At 41.7% G+C, this 14,949-nt stretch overlaps 1 protein-coding gene across 1 annotated transcript in view; it reads right to left on the bottom strand.

The window, feature by feature from the left end:
- Window positions 1-2,869: 2,869 nt before the first annotated feature.
- DCBLD1 (discoidin, CUB and LCCL domain containing 1) overlaps window positions 2,870-14,949 on the bottom strand; it is a 205,572-nt gene continuing 193,492 nt past the window's right edge. The window contains exons 15-17 of the mRNA XM_069235368.1: window positions 12,318-12,367; window positions 12,099-12,218; window positions 2,870-7,623 (exon numbers count right to left, since the gene is read on the bottom strand). Of these exons, the coding sequence (XP_069091469.1) occupies window positions 7,100-7,623; window positions 12,099-12,218; window positions 12,318-12,367 (694 nt within the window). The 3' untranslated portion in view covers window positions 2,870-7,099. The remainder of the gene's footprint in view (window positions 7,624-12,098; window positions 12,219-12,317; window positions 12,368-14,949) is intronic.

Raw genomic sequence — 14,949 nt, 5'->3', positions numbered from 1 at the left:
CTCACGCTTCTGGCGGGAAACGCTGTTGCCTTTAAGTTGCTCCTTTAGAAACAAAGTTGCAGTCTTGGGTGAACAGGGCCGCTGTTCTCAGGAGTTTCTTGGTCCTTTTAGAGCAGGGCAGTCCTCTGAGGATTCAGAGGTCGCTGGTCCTGGGGAAAGCGTCGCTGGAGCAGTTTTCTTCTGAAGGGGGGAGACAGGCCGGTAGAGCTGGGGCCAAGGCAGTTGGTGTCTCCGTCTTCTCTGCAGGGTTTTTCAGCTCAGCAGTCCTCTTCTTCTTAGGTTGCAGGAATCTGAGTTCCTAGGTTCAGGGGAGCCCTTAAATACTAAATTTAAGGGCGTGTTTAGGTCTGGGGGGTTAGTAGCCAATGGCTACTAGCCCTGAGGGTGGGTACACCCTCTTTGTGCCTCCTCCCAAGGGGAGGGGGTCACATTCCTACCCCTATTGGGGGAATCCTCCATCTGCAAGATGGAGGATTTCTAAAAGTTAGAGTTACCTCAGCTCAGGACACCTTAGGGGCTGTCCTGACTGGCCAGTGACTCCTCCTTGTTATTCTCATTATTTCCTCCAGCCTTGCCGCCAAAAGTGGGGCCGTGGCCGGAGGGGGCGGGCAACTCCACTAGCTGGAGTGCCCTGTGGTGCTGGAACAAAGGGGGTGAGCCTTTGAGGCTCACCGCCAGGTGTTACAGCTCCTGCCTGGGGGAGGTGATAGCATCTCCACCCAGTGCAGGCTTTGTTACAAGCCACAGAGTGACAAAGGCACTCTCCCCATGTGGCCAGCAACATGTCTCGAGTGTGGCAGGCTGCTAAAACCAGTCAGCCTACACGGGTAGTTGGTTAATGTTTCAGGGGGCACCTCTAAGGTGCCCTCTGGGGTGTATTTTGCAATAAAATGTACACTGGCATCAGTGTGCATTTATTGTGCTGAGAAGTTTGATACCAAACTTCCCAGTTTTCAGTGTAGCCATTATGGTGCTGTGGACTTCGTGTTTGACAGACTCCCAGACCATATACTCTTATGGTTACCCTGCACTTACAATGTCTAAGGTTTTGCTTAGACACCGTAGGGACACAGTGCTCATGCACTGGTGCCCTCACCTATGGTATAGTGCACCCTGCCTTAGGTTTGTAAGGCCTGCTAGAGGGGTGACTTATCTATACTGCATAGGCAGTGTGAGGTTGGCATGGCACCCTGAGGGGAGTGCCATGTCGACTTACTCGTTTTGTCCTCACCAGCACACACAAGCTGGCAAGCAGTGTGTCTGTGCTGAGTGAGGGGTCCCCAGGGTGGCATAAGATATGCTGCAGCCCTTAGAGACCTTCCCTGGCATCAGGGCCCTTGGTACCAGGGGTACCAGTTACAAGGGACTTACCTGGATGCCAGGGTGTGCCAATTGTGAAAACAAAAGTATAGGTTAGGGAAAGAACACTGGTGCTGGGGCCTGGTTAGCAGGCCTCAGCACACTTTCAATTCAAAACATAGCATCAGCAAAGGCAAAAAATCAGGGGGTAACCATGCCAAGGAGGCATTTCCTTACAACTCTCCTCTTCACAAGCTTGCGTTTATTGTGTTTTATCATCCTAGTTATTACAATACATCCCATTGTATCTAAGATGCAGTTACTTCCATAAATCCTTGTTGAACTACATTCTGCCTCTGTTTGTCTTTGCCTGTGTGAGACTAATGTATCTGAGAGAAAGGGATGAGATCTGATCGACCACGATTCCCATGAGTCGTCTTTCTCGTCATGCGCCTAGTTGCCACAATCATCCCCGTTCTTGGACAGAGAGGAGGCGCTGCTAGTTAGCCGGAAAACCCGTATTAGGCTGGCAGGCGTCACCTGGTGTGGAATTGTACTTAGTACCCCACAATCTTTGTGATTCTACCATCCAAATCTAGTAGCCTCATTAGGATAATGAGAACCTATGCAACAATATGAATTAGTCAATACCCATGACTCAATGAAAAGAAATATTATAGCTCAGTTGTTTTTTGGGTATTTTGGGTTCTTTGAGAACCTACAAACCCTATAGATCCCTGAAACCAGAAGGATCTAGCAGACATAACGGTATATTGCTTTTGTAAATCGGCCAACGTGAAAAAACGGTTACTGATGAAAATGTCACAAATTGCTGGTTTTTTTACCCGACTCATTTTCAATATTTCATTATTTCAACAGTTATTTGCCTTGGGAAAACACTGAGGGATCTACATCTAGACCCCTCGCTAAATTCAGAATTTAGTCTACTTTTGAGAAATCTATAGCTTTGCTGGATCATCCACGGGTTTCATACTGGTGTCCACCGCAAACTAGAAGTAGATTGTGAGCACAAAAAAAATATGAAAAACGGGCTACTTCTTTGAAAAATGCAAAAACTGTGGTATACAATTAGGTTGTTTTATTCAGTTCTGCATGTTCCTAAAAGCTGTGAAGATGGTGTCTTTAGTACAACAAACCGTTTGTTGATGCCATTTTTAGGGGAAAAAACAGACTTATCTGGGGCACTTTTTTTGTATTTTTCTCAAAAAACTCAAAGTGTAGCTACGTTTTGCCCAAGTTCTCTGTCCCCTCCAGGGGAATCCACAAGTGTTTGATGCCGTTAAAATCCCCAGAATGTTGGAAAAAAAGGACGCAAAGTTGGTGTGGATACCTTCTGTGGGGAAAAAAGTCAAGGAGCAAACTACCCCAATTAGCGAAAAAAGGGCTCAGCACACAGGGGGAAGAGGCCCAGCATCTTAGAAGTTAACGTTGCACTCCGCTCTCCCTTCCACCTTAGGAAATGCACATTTTTCAGTTGTGCTAGAAATCACCACACATGACGCTGAGAGAAACGATTATGACTACAAAAGTGAGTCAAGAACAACTGCGATTCAGCACCCATAGTACATAACTTTAATAACAAAAGACAACACACAATTATTTACACATTTATGTAAACAAATACAAGTGTCCCAAAAGCCTGAAACAAGTAATGTTTAACAGTATGATTCCAGGATCTGAAAAGCTTGAAGCTATTTCACAGAAATTGCATTGATAACTAGAGGTCTGGTGAGATGCTATTAAATTTCTGGTCACAGTATAACAACAACAACAAAAGCACCCTTTTACTCAGTGTAAGAATTAAAACTTCACAACGATAGTCTATAAAATCTGTCACAAAACAAAATGTGAGCATGTTTTGACCCTAATGCAGTCCGAAGTAGAAATAAGACTTCTGTGTGGTAGTTGGTTGATACTTACACTGAAAGTGTAGGAAGGTCTACATCCATTTCGACTCTAGGGCATAGCTTCAAAATCGGCTGTGTTCCAACCCAGCCAGACTCTTTCAGCTATGGCTTGATTGCCTTGTTCATATGGTTTAATATATTAAACAACTTGGCAGTAATCTTTGGATCTGGCTATCGGGAGGGTTACAGTATCTCACTCATTCGTCTGAGGTAGATAATATCATAAATGTGCAACTGCAAACAAACAAAAGTTTTCTTGTTCATCAAGTAATCATATGTACTTCTTACGAGGAAAGGTGTCACGAAGCACTATAGTGACAACGGCTTCAGCTGAGTGAGGGGATGTTATGTATACAATGGTGTCTCAGTTTACATAAGTCACTATTACTACTGTTTCTATATCACATAACAGAATGGAGGAAGATAACACGAGTTACCACGTTCGAGATGGGCCTCACCCACAGCATCTCGTTCTGGATAACACTTTGAAAGGAAAAGCAGAAATAAGAGCAGGAGGAGAAATACCATGGAACTGCGAGAAATATTATAGGTGTCTGCAGCAGGAAAATATACTTCTGGAGGTCAATGTTCCTCCATAGGCAAGAACCGTAAAGCAAATGAAAGGAGAAAGAAGCAGCGCAGCATATAGCAAGAATGCAAACATACTCATTGTAGTTAAAAGGTACAATGTAAAACCTGTGCCTAATTTTTTGACTACAGCAGATACATCAAAATTGTGTAATAAACTGGAAAATAGGTTAGGTAACACATATTTGTCTGTTTTCATGGGTCTGTACATTTGAATATCTTGTTCTATACAGTTTTATCTTGCAATGTTACAAAAACAATACAAACACTCTACGTAACTTATGCAACTACCTTATTTATAGCTGCTACGTTTCCCAGGTCCATGTGTGATGTGCTGCTCCAGTTCAACTTTTTTTTTTGAATTGTGGGACTTGTTGTTCTGTTTTATAATGCAATAAACAAAATTACAAGCCCCAGGATTCAAAGAAAAAACCTAGACTGGACATCACATCACCTATGGACATAAGGAACTTGGCAGGGCTGCTTATTTACAACTAGATTTAAAAATATTCCAGAAAACAACCTTAACAGTGAGGAATTTCAGAAGCCTTAAAGAAGGTTACAAGGACGAACCACAATGGCATGAATACTGTTTGCATTTACCCTGTGTGGCAAGTTACCCGTCATGTAAAATAAAGTGTCATACTGTGAAACAGCTCAATGATGCTTAAAGAAATGCAGACTTTATGGACTGAGCTTTGGCAAAATCAAGCAAACCATCATCAAAGTGGGGTTGCCTTCCGTTCTCAAACTGCTATGAAGCGTCTGAGACCGTCATACCATCAACAATTGCTGGACATGCTCCATTAAGTGCCTGCTGTTTAATAAAGTGCTCGTGTTGCCATGCTTCCCTGAAGAGTATTATGGAGGGTTGATTACCGTATTTTCTCCCAGGCAAAGAAAAACCAGAACTGCTAACATTCTGTGTACTTTGGTTCATTGTGCAATGCATTTTTTTAATGCCATCCTACTGCAGAAGGCTAACCAGAGAACATTTTTGTGGACTCACAGTTAACATAGATTAACAGTGTCAATGGCATTTTTTGTGTTTGTTTTCATTCCTGGGAGTGAGGAGGGATACCCAGGCCTACATAAAAATGTTCTTGTATTTCTTTGGTTACAACAAATAGTTAATTCGATTTTAATTGAAACTGCATGAAAATGTCCCTGAACAGAAGCCATTTCCTGCCCATCACTGAGGCAGCAACTGTGAGAGGATAAACAATGCATGGAACACCAGTCTACGGTACACTTGGTAAGTCACATCCATTTAACACAACCAAGTTAGCCACTTAACATCAAGCATTCTATGCACATAGTGCATGCTTGCAACAGGAATGCCTTTTCAAAAGGTGCGTTAGATTCTAAAGTGCACCTTGACAGCATCTCAGTTAAGGTGTTCTCCACATGAAGGAGGACTAGATTGTCTTAAAAAGACACTATTCCAGCTTTTGGACCCAACAAAATGTCGGTACCCTCAGAATGCCACCCTGAGATATCTGGTATCTATGCCACAGTACTCGTGCTATTATTATTGAATGTCTCATATGTAAACACGCAAGTACATTTGTATATCAATTACAAGATGTTGCTGTTGTCCTCTGTGTTAAAAAAGAATTATTGTTACATTTTTAAGCACATCGCCAAACTTAACATTTCCCCTTTCCTTTCAGAGTATCAAATGTCCTTAATAGAGGAAACAAAGGGGAGTGAGCCATGTTAATAACAGGAGAGCTACTATCTATTCACAACATCAATGTATGGTTAGAAAGAGAATCACTAGAAGAGCTTGCATACCTCATTTTCTCAGGCTTTGTTGTTGAAAGTTGATCAAATGTTTTGCATACATGCATTGACAAGTGGGAGCCTCAATGCTGAGCCAGACATTGGTAGGATAGATGTGCATCCTCCAAACATCAGTGTTAAATTGCAATAAGTGTTGCATTATTTTCAACTCTAAGGCTTTCATGTTTTTGGACTTTCTCTTCCAGCTGTTAATGCAAAACTATCAAAAGAATTAACAGTATACTACTACCACAGACGGGAACCCATCAACCTGGTCTCTTTGCCATCAAGGTTCTTCCCTAAGATTTCTCCAAAATGTGCATGATAATAGGAGGGCCAGACCCATCTCATTACAAACAAAGAAATATTAACCCATATGCGGGGGGTGAAGGTCACAACTTGCTGTTCTCTTAAGCACCCCCCTTCTTAGGCGGGCCATTTACCTGAACACTGTTTGTGAAGTCTCACCCGGACGACAGAACTCAAATACTTTTAAAGTGCTACTGGCCAAGCAAAGGGTATTCTAACTCGTTAGTTCTTAACATCGCTCATTAAAAGCATAAATTACGTTTTACGTGACATTTTCCTTTTTTAGTTGTAATTATTACAAAAATGTAAAGACTAATCAAACGTCTCCATTATGCATGCTCTGACAAGTGTCCACTACTGAGGTGAGACCCAGTGGAGGTCCATGTAACTAACACACAGGAATCTGCCTTAATTTCCTTTGGATTTTAGAAGAAAAGATGGACCACATTATTTTGGTCTTTAAAGTGAAGTTTCCAAGTACCAAGTACCTCCCAAGAGGTAACAAAGTAACAGTTATCCTTAGTAAATGTCCCATTGTGTACAACGTATGACACTGTCCAAATGACTGCCTTACCTCAAGTGCAACAACTGTTGTAACAGTTGTTGAAATATGAATCTATGTTTCAGAAGAATTATAAATAAAACAGTTTTTTGAGCTGGACGTGATTAGGAGCTTTATGCGTCAGCAAAAAGAAAAGTAATAAGCAATCCATTGAGTCATATGCAAAAACCGAAGGCAGGAATGAATAAGTACATATATATCCTCAAAGCAAAGAACGCAGTGAAGACCACAACTATCTGTAAGGTAGGATGTTCAGACATGCGGACACAATATGTTTCATACAATATTTCCGTTTTAAACTGCAGCCACCTCAACCCCAACCTGAGTAAAGGAGAACCATTTTTAAATAAACATCTATACAAATTGCACATATTACAGCAAGCAGCTTGGGGGCAGGCACCTGCGAGGGTCACACAGGGAACACTGCAGAAAAAAACGCAACGTAATCCTTTTTCAAAATGAAAGCATCCCGTTAAAGTACATAAGCTCAGGGCGGTCACTGGAGTACCCTGCTGATGTGGGTGGTGGTGGGGCTGTAACTAAGCTTAAGGAGCATGTGCTTTACTCAGAAGGCGCCTGCCACAGCGAGGGCAGTTACAACTCTTGACACTCCAGTTTAAAATACTGTTCATGCGCTGATCACAGAAGTATGGCTTATCGGCTTTAGGCAGTCTCTGGGAGATGCATAACCATCATCCGTCGCTAAATTCAGCTGGGGCTTTTGATAGTCTGAACTGTCACCCACAGCAGCCATGTTCTGGATAACTTTAGGCCTGTCATATTCGCCCTCTGAGTTCTTTGTGCTCTGAAGAGATTTATAGTCCCCACCTGCGGAATCCTTTAGGCTGGAAATCCCTATGAGAGCAATGTTTAACTGAGGGCTGGTGGCAAGTACTGGCACTTTGTAGCCAGACTCACAGGTGAATGTATTTTCCCACTTGGTGTGCCGTTCTATGATAGGGGTGGCATATTCTGGCTCCTGGTTCATCAGTGGCAGGGCATACTCATGTCGACTCGCTCTGTGAGGGAAGTCGTAGTGATTCTCAATCTCCGCTCTTCCAATCTGGTCCTTCATCTCAGTGTCAAGTGGTTTGAAGGTAGAGCCTTTTCTTGTCACAGTGTCTGTTCCAACCATGAGAGGCAGCTGAAAATCTAAAGAAAAGGGAAGAGTTCACTTCAAATAGAAACAATGCAAGAATCATCCCTCCCGCATACAGTACAAAGATGCTTGTTTCCATGCAAAAATATCTGAAATTTGTTTTGCACTTATGCATGTGCCTGGTAGTTGCAGAACTTGTCAAATTGGTTTCATGACAATGATAGGATGTTTCCTATTTCTGAATTCTCAAAAACCTCCACTGACAAATAGGGAAACCACCCCAACCATTCATATAATTCTAACACTGGAGTCAGGCAACTTACCAATAAAGAAAATATGTTTATTGAACATCTACTGAATAAAATAAACCATTAAGTACATTTGCATGAATAGATTAGCCTTGGCTATAAGGCTGGAGTCCTGTGAACAGATTGTGTTAGAAATGAGTTTGCTTGACCAACCACGCATCCCAGACACCAAATTCCAACACATCAATCCCCAAAGGCCTCACTCAAACACTTCAGTAGCACAAGCCATTATTTACATGGTTATCAATGCACATAGTGCAGTTTTGCATGTTCTCGATACACCTGACAGTATAAAGGATCACAACCTAGATCAATTCTTCGTCACGGAGACATGGTTCACATCCACATACATGCTACACATCCCAGTAGGCTACAGAAACCAACACACAAACCATACACACAAGATCGAAGATGGAATAGTTGTCATCTACAATTCCTCTTGGTCCTGCACAGTTGACCAAAAAAAGGAAACAAAACTTCCGAATCTCCTTGTGGACAGTCAAAGAAGATCCCTGCAACTTGTTGTAAATTACATTCGATAGCACACTGCTTGACATCTAGAACACTGCCCTGAAAAACATGCAGAACTCAATGCATCCCTAAAACCATGAAAATCTTCACTTCTACAGACCACCCAAGAATTCTCTGACAAGTGCACCTGGAAACAACAGACAGGAATGCAGATAGACCCAAAGATCCCAACATTCCTGCTTGACCTGAAGCTCTCCACTTTGAAAGCAGAGCCCTCATCTCGTTAATCAAATCCACCTTCTCCTTATCTACCATCAACAAAGCCTTTAACGGAAACAAGGCTCTTAAAAGTAGTCAAACATTGCACATTCCAGATCCACCCATCCCTCAGTCAATTGACAAGTGCAAAACACTGAATGAGTCTTCAACAACAAACAAACAACAACATATTGCCCCACCCACAGACAACACTAAAACACCTATTATAATTCATATGCCCCACCACCAAACCCCAAGTAGACAGCCTTCAACCTCCTTTCTTATATGGAATCAAGGAACACCAGCAAGCTGAACTCACTCAAGGTCATCTCCTATGAAAACAACATCCTACTATCCTCCATCATAAAAATCTCTTCAAAAAGACACCTTCACTGAAAACAACATCTTTTATCATTACTAATCCCTTCAAGAAGGCACCTACCTTCGCTCCCTTCTTCAAAATCAATTCCTTTTAGCCAAGGAATGTCTCCAGAAGCCCTCAAGACAGAACATATTTTCCGATTAATGGAGAAACCAAGTTTGGACCCAGACAATTTCACCAACTTCTGATCCATCACCTACCTATTCTTCCTAGGAAAGAGCACTGAGAAAAAAGTCTCCACCCAACTCATAAGGAAAATCAACAAGAATGGTCTTCTAAAGTACTAACAATCTGGTTTCAGTCCACACTGTACCACAGAGACAGCTGCTATGTATCAACAATACCCTTCTTACCAATGGAAAAAATGACCACTGCCTCCAGATCCAGCATGACCACTAAAGCATTTCCCATTGTTGATCACTGTGCACAGAGTTAATTCCTGAAAGCATGCATGGATTTCTCTGAAACAGCCCGGCAATAGTTCAGCTCATGCAATACCAACAGTTTATCTAAATAGGACCCATAATATCCCAGAAGTCCCCCGTCTACTGCAAAGTTCCTCAAGGATCCCTTTTTTCTTGCATGATCTTCAACCTCAGCATGGAACCACTTAGATTCCTTCTCATCAATTATATTAAGATCCACAAACATGCAATTGACACTCATCTTTACCCTAAAATCTCTTTAGCTAATGACATTCAGTGTCCTACCCTACTCCAGAACACTATGTCAAGCACCTACATGAAGCTTGTTTCAACAAAGGCAAATTGGTTAAGGCAACTACAGATCTAATTATGACCCCCAACCGTACAAGAGTGATTGACCCCCAGCAGATCACCAGTGAAAAATCACCTAATTCATAAATGACAGCCTACCTGCGACTAATCACTTGATTCATTCTCAACAAAGAACTCCACTTCAAAGAACATATCTCTAGGAGAAAGACTGCATGGTCTCTCCCCTTCCTGAAGTACTTGAAACCCTTCAATCCTGAAAATGATTTCATAATCACAGAGTAGGCCATGATTTTCTCACATTTGGATGGCAGCAATGCTCTGCTCCATGGGTGACATGAAGCCACTAGGGCACACCTTTGACGCATCATCCACAAGTAGCCTGCCTGATCAAGGGTCTAGGAAGTAAGACCACAACATTACCACACTGAAGAAACATTCATTTATTTCCCCTCTTGGCCTGCATCATTTTCACAACCAGATACATCACATCCAAGGTAATCTGAAAAGTCAGTCCAACTTACCTGGCCTGGAAATTAACCAACTCAAGCCATGACATTAGCAGACTAGAAAATAAACTATATAATAAAGAAAAAAGAGCAGGCAGGCCTCTCAGGTCTACACTTCAAAGATATCGAACAACATAACTCTGATGATTTCAGAATCACTGCAACACTCCTACAATTTAAAAAGAAGCTGAAGGCTCAGCTTTGTAAGGTACACTACCCCTTGCACAATAGGAACTCACTCATCACCCATTACAATGCAAGTCCTAGAAATAAAACAATGGCCCTTCCAAGTTACATTAAGTTGCTAGCCAGCACAGAATGTGGTGTACGTATACCCTTATATACACAGATGTTCTAGAGAGGTAACTCAAGTACTCATTGTGCTTTAGCCTACAACCCTTTTTTTGGATGTATGGGACATCCATGTCCAGTATGTAAATGGGCTGTGCATTGCAATTCATTTGAGAAGCTCAGATGAAACACACCCATATTGGTGTTTGGGTGGAAACTCACCAGATATTTTTGCTATCACTCTGATGATCTTCAGTTATCCACAATCACCACATAGAGGCAAAAGCGTTGAGCTCCCGACCCACAGATTGCTAGAGGAAACATTCAAGTTGCACATGTGTAATGGACTGCTTGCAGTCCATCACAAATGCAACTGAGTTTTATTTCACTTGTGGTATACTACCTCTCTGAAATGGTGGATATTAGTTCTCCAGCAGAGCATGCCTATGCTCCAAAGCCAACAGAAGACCTTGAGCTCACATGTAAAATGTGACTGCACAGCACGAGGCCTGTAACACAGATAATGATCATGCACTATAAAACGCATGGTGGTTAGCCGTACTGCAGATCAGCACAGTCAATCACACTATTAGAGTTCACTCAGGGTGTGCATATGCAGGAAGCAAGGCCAGGAAGTGTTGGAGGCTGTGGGGAAATTATGATCTGGGCTAGGTGTGTTCGGATTGCGGTGGGGGCTGGGGTGTGTTTACTTTCATTTAGTTTTGTGTGCAGATGCATAGGTAAGAGGGTTTGAGAGGGAGAAAGTGGGTGCAGTGTGTTGCAGGCCAACAGCGGATTACCTTTCTGCTCTATGACCCTGTAATAAAACCTGAGTGTTTGGACGTCTAGCAAGTCACCTGTTGCTTTCCAAACATGGACGCCAGCAATTTTGAAAATCATGCAAAACTTTATTTGGTAATCAATATTTTGATTTTAGCAGTGCTAGTAAAGAACAGTAGAGCCCTTTCTCAAAACAGTAGTACTTTTACAGCCTGGAAAGTAGGATCTTAGAAACTTTGTACCATGCAGGACTGAAATAGAGTATGGGAATAAGGAAGATCAGAGAGGGGCCACAATTAAGGTGTAGATTGGACTGTAAATGAAATAACAGTGAACAAGTGGTGGCATGAGTTGTACATAGAGAAGGAGGTTCTACATGCCTCCAACGTATGATAAAGGAAATCATTATGGATAAATACCACAAATGAGAATGGGTCACACTGATTAGACCTAAGCCCCAGCATCCCTCCCAGGACAAACTCTATATTCCACATATTTTAGATGCAAGCCATGGGAGGGGTAAACAACATTTGATCCTCCATTCTGCAATGGTAGGGACCACAGATTCTTACTTATTACACTCAACGCACTCAGGGTCAACTCTAAAATTGCAAGTATACGCATTACACACAGAACAACTATTTGAAACCAATGGATCTCCCATGCTGCAGTCATCATTTCTTTCACACATGCATTCAATGAGTTGGTATTTTATTCATCAAAATATTTTCCTTCTTCAGTGGCACAATAAACAACCTACGAAATAGTGAGGGTAACAACAAATATTATAGTTACCTGCCATGTCACAAGTAACCAGATCTAACTTTTGTACGGTGTCCTTGTCATTACTATAGCTGATGGTAAACTCGGTTGATTGTTGCCTGGCAAAGGGCTGTTTTATCTGCTTCCAACAACCTATGACAGAAACAAAATAGAAGAGAGATTGGTAGTTTAAGCGCATTGCTGGCTTTCGTGATTCACACCAAAGGAAAGAGAAATATTTTTTTTACCAACCTGTTTCCTGGGCTTTGCTTAACCCAAGGGCACTTCCTTGGGTCTTTTTCCTGAAAGAAATACACATTTTTGAATTTTAGGGCGTGCGAGTTTTTGTTGTGATATATTATATGATTGTATGCTCTATCAACGAAAGTACTTTGAAGATGAACTTTATTTCCTTATTGAATTAATTAATAAATTAAGCAATTCATATTCCTTTTTAGGCCTGCCTAGAGATGGTTTTAGATGTTTTCTCAACTATGTGTAATCAGAACAATTCATAAAACTAAAGTACATATATACACTCAACTTGCATACAAAGAGGTGCTTGGGGTGCACCCACTTTACCATCCATCCAGTTCAAATGCCATTCATATTTTGCTTCCGCCCACCATAGAATACAGCATGAGGCAATGTGGTAAGCCCCCTTTAGCCATTGGCTCCCTTGCATTGAGTGACAGCATTTCACTTCCTAATTTTGTCAATACATTTTTATTCCCATTCTTTATCCTTTTTGTTTTTAATCCTTGTGTGTTTAAACTATGTTAAGGTTGCAGTAACTGAAAGCTTACAGTACCTTTTCTTTGCAACAACTCAAATCATAATTTATTGTGTTGTTCATTAACACTAAAAAGAAGTTCCATACACGTTCTATACAAACATGTTTGCTAGGGAGCACTTGTAATTTTTTATTAAAAATCTATGTAATGGTTATTATTTAAATGTAAACTTTTCATTGCAAGCATATGTTGTCCGAATTTAGGAATTCAACTTCTTGTGACTTTTCCTTTTTTTTGTTGGAAAGGCTTTTAATTTAAAAAAAATAAGGTAATGTTCGCACCAGCTTGAGAAGGCCAGACCTACTGGCTTTGCCACTGTTTGTTATTAGAATATGATTAGAATCACTTTACAAAAGGAAATAACTAGGGCTACACTCAGAAGGCCGGGTCATTGCCATTTTATTTCACTGCATGGATGTAACCTCTTCTGTTCGGGTTATAGTTAAGTAACTTTGCCTGGAAGTATTGCAGAAGACATACAGCGCGGCATCAACCATACAACCAGATCTGCTGAGTGCAATGTAATATTACCATTGTTGAGGGAGTTGAACATGTCCCCCCAGGCATTACAGGAGGTGACCATTTTACTGGCTACTAATCGCCTACAGAGGCAGACATTAACCTAGAGAAAGTTTTAGTGGGACTTTACGCCCCCAGCAAACCTTTACCCATAGGCACACTAACGGCAAGCACAGAAGAGGTCACAGAAGTAACTAGAACAAGAGAAGCTGAAGGGAGATGTAGACAAGTTAGGAATGTCCAGCCAATTAAATAGGAGGGATCTCAAGAAAATCATTCACTGCACACCTGGGGTATGGAGCACTCAAGGCAAGAAATGGAGGGAAAGGACAGCGAACCATCAAACTGCATGATGAAGAGCTGTAACAGACTGGCGTTTGAAGTCAAGTTGGAGAATTAAGCTAAACTGAAATACATCAAGTATTTAAAAGAGGATATTACTGGCAAACAATCAACCAACCAACAGCAAAAATATCATTGGTAGCAATAACCAGTAATAACGACATTAATAATCCAGGGTCATATTGTGCTGAGCACGAAATGGTTCTAAACTTACCACCCTTTGAGCTGGCCATGCTTGAGTTTGACCCTGTGTCCTGCAGATCACATCCAGTTCAACCGTGAATGCTTTAACCTTTGTCAGCGAACTACTGCCACCTTCTGAATGTAGGGTTCTAACAAAACCAGACCGAATAAGCCACAAAATTTCACGTTCCAAATATTATCTGTTAAAAAGGCACTGGGTTCTCTACGTAATAAAAGAGAGAGAGGCTATTCCTTGGGGCATTTATTCTTCTTCCAAAACCTAAGACCTGTACTTCAAATAAGCCATCCTAATATCAGAAAGGACAAGGAACCAAATGCAATGAAGACAATAGTGATCTTGCACTGATAGTCCAGTTCCACTCCTCCTCCAGGAGATATTGTTCATCGAGCACAAAGTCAGGCAACAGATAGGCCACATTTTACATCTAAAAAGAAACCGGTTATAGAGGTGCGGTTCCTTGAAGTCAAGACAAACAGTATAAGAGTCACAACAGCGGGCAACTTGTACTTATTTATACGTCAAGACCTTCCTTCTCCAGAGACGTGGGGACGTCACACACCTTACTGGGAGGCAGACCACAGTGCTGCACACAAATGAACAAAGACCGATAAAACAATACATTCATAAGAGCTGAAGTCCGAAGCCCCAAAGTGGGGCCTTTTGCAGGAATGAAGTGAAAACGGTGCTACTGCGACCCCTGCACTAACAAAAGAATAAGCTATGAGAGGGGGTAGGTGTTGTCCAAATCAAAGGGGCAACCGTGACATTTCAGGAACTAAAAAGTCACCTGGTGGCATCAACTAACATAATGCAAAAGAAGGAACACATGGGGAAAACTTTTATCAACGTGGCGCTAAAGTCGAAAAAATACTCCAGTTCCTGAAAATGATGGAAGTGTTGTATCAACAAATGAATGACCACTTATGGAGGCGAGATGTGGTTTCCATAGGAAAGCCTCTGGCTAGCCAAAAAGAAGGACATCGATTTGGGGTCAAAAGACCACAAGGACAGGTCAAACTTTCAC

Source organism: Pleurodeles waltl, chromosome 5 (genome assembly GCF_031143425.1).
Source record: "Pleurodeles waltl isolate 20211129_DDA chromosome 5, aPleWal1.hap1.20221129, whole genome shotgun sequence".
NCBI lineage: Eukaryota > Metazoa > Chordata > Amphibia > Caudata > Salamandridae > Pleurodeles > Pleurodeles waltl.
Note: the sequence above shows the minus strand (reverse complement) of the source record. Positions and strands in the feature narration are given on the sequence as shown.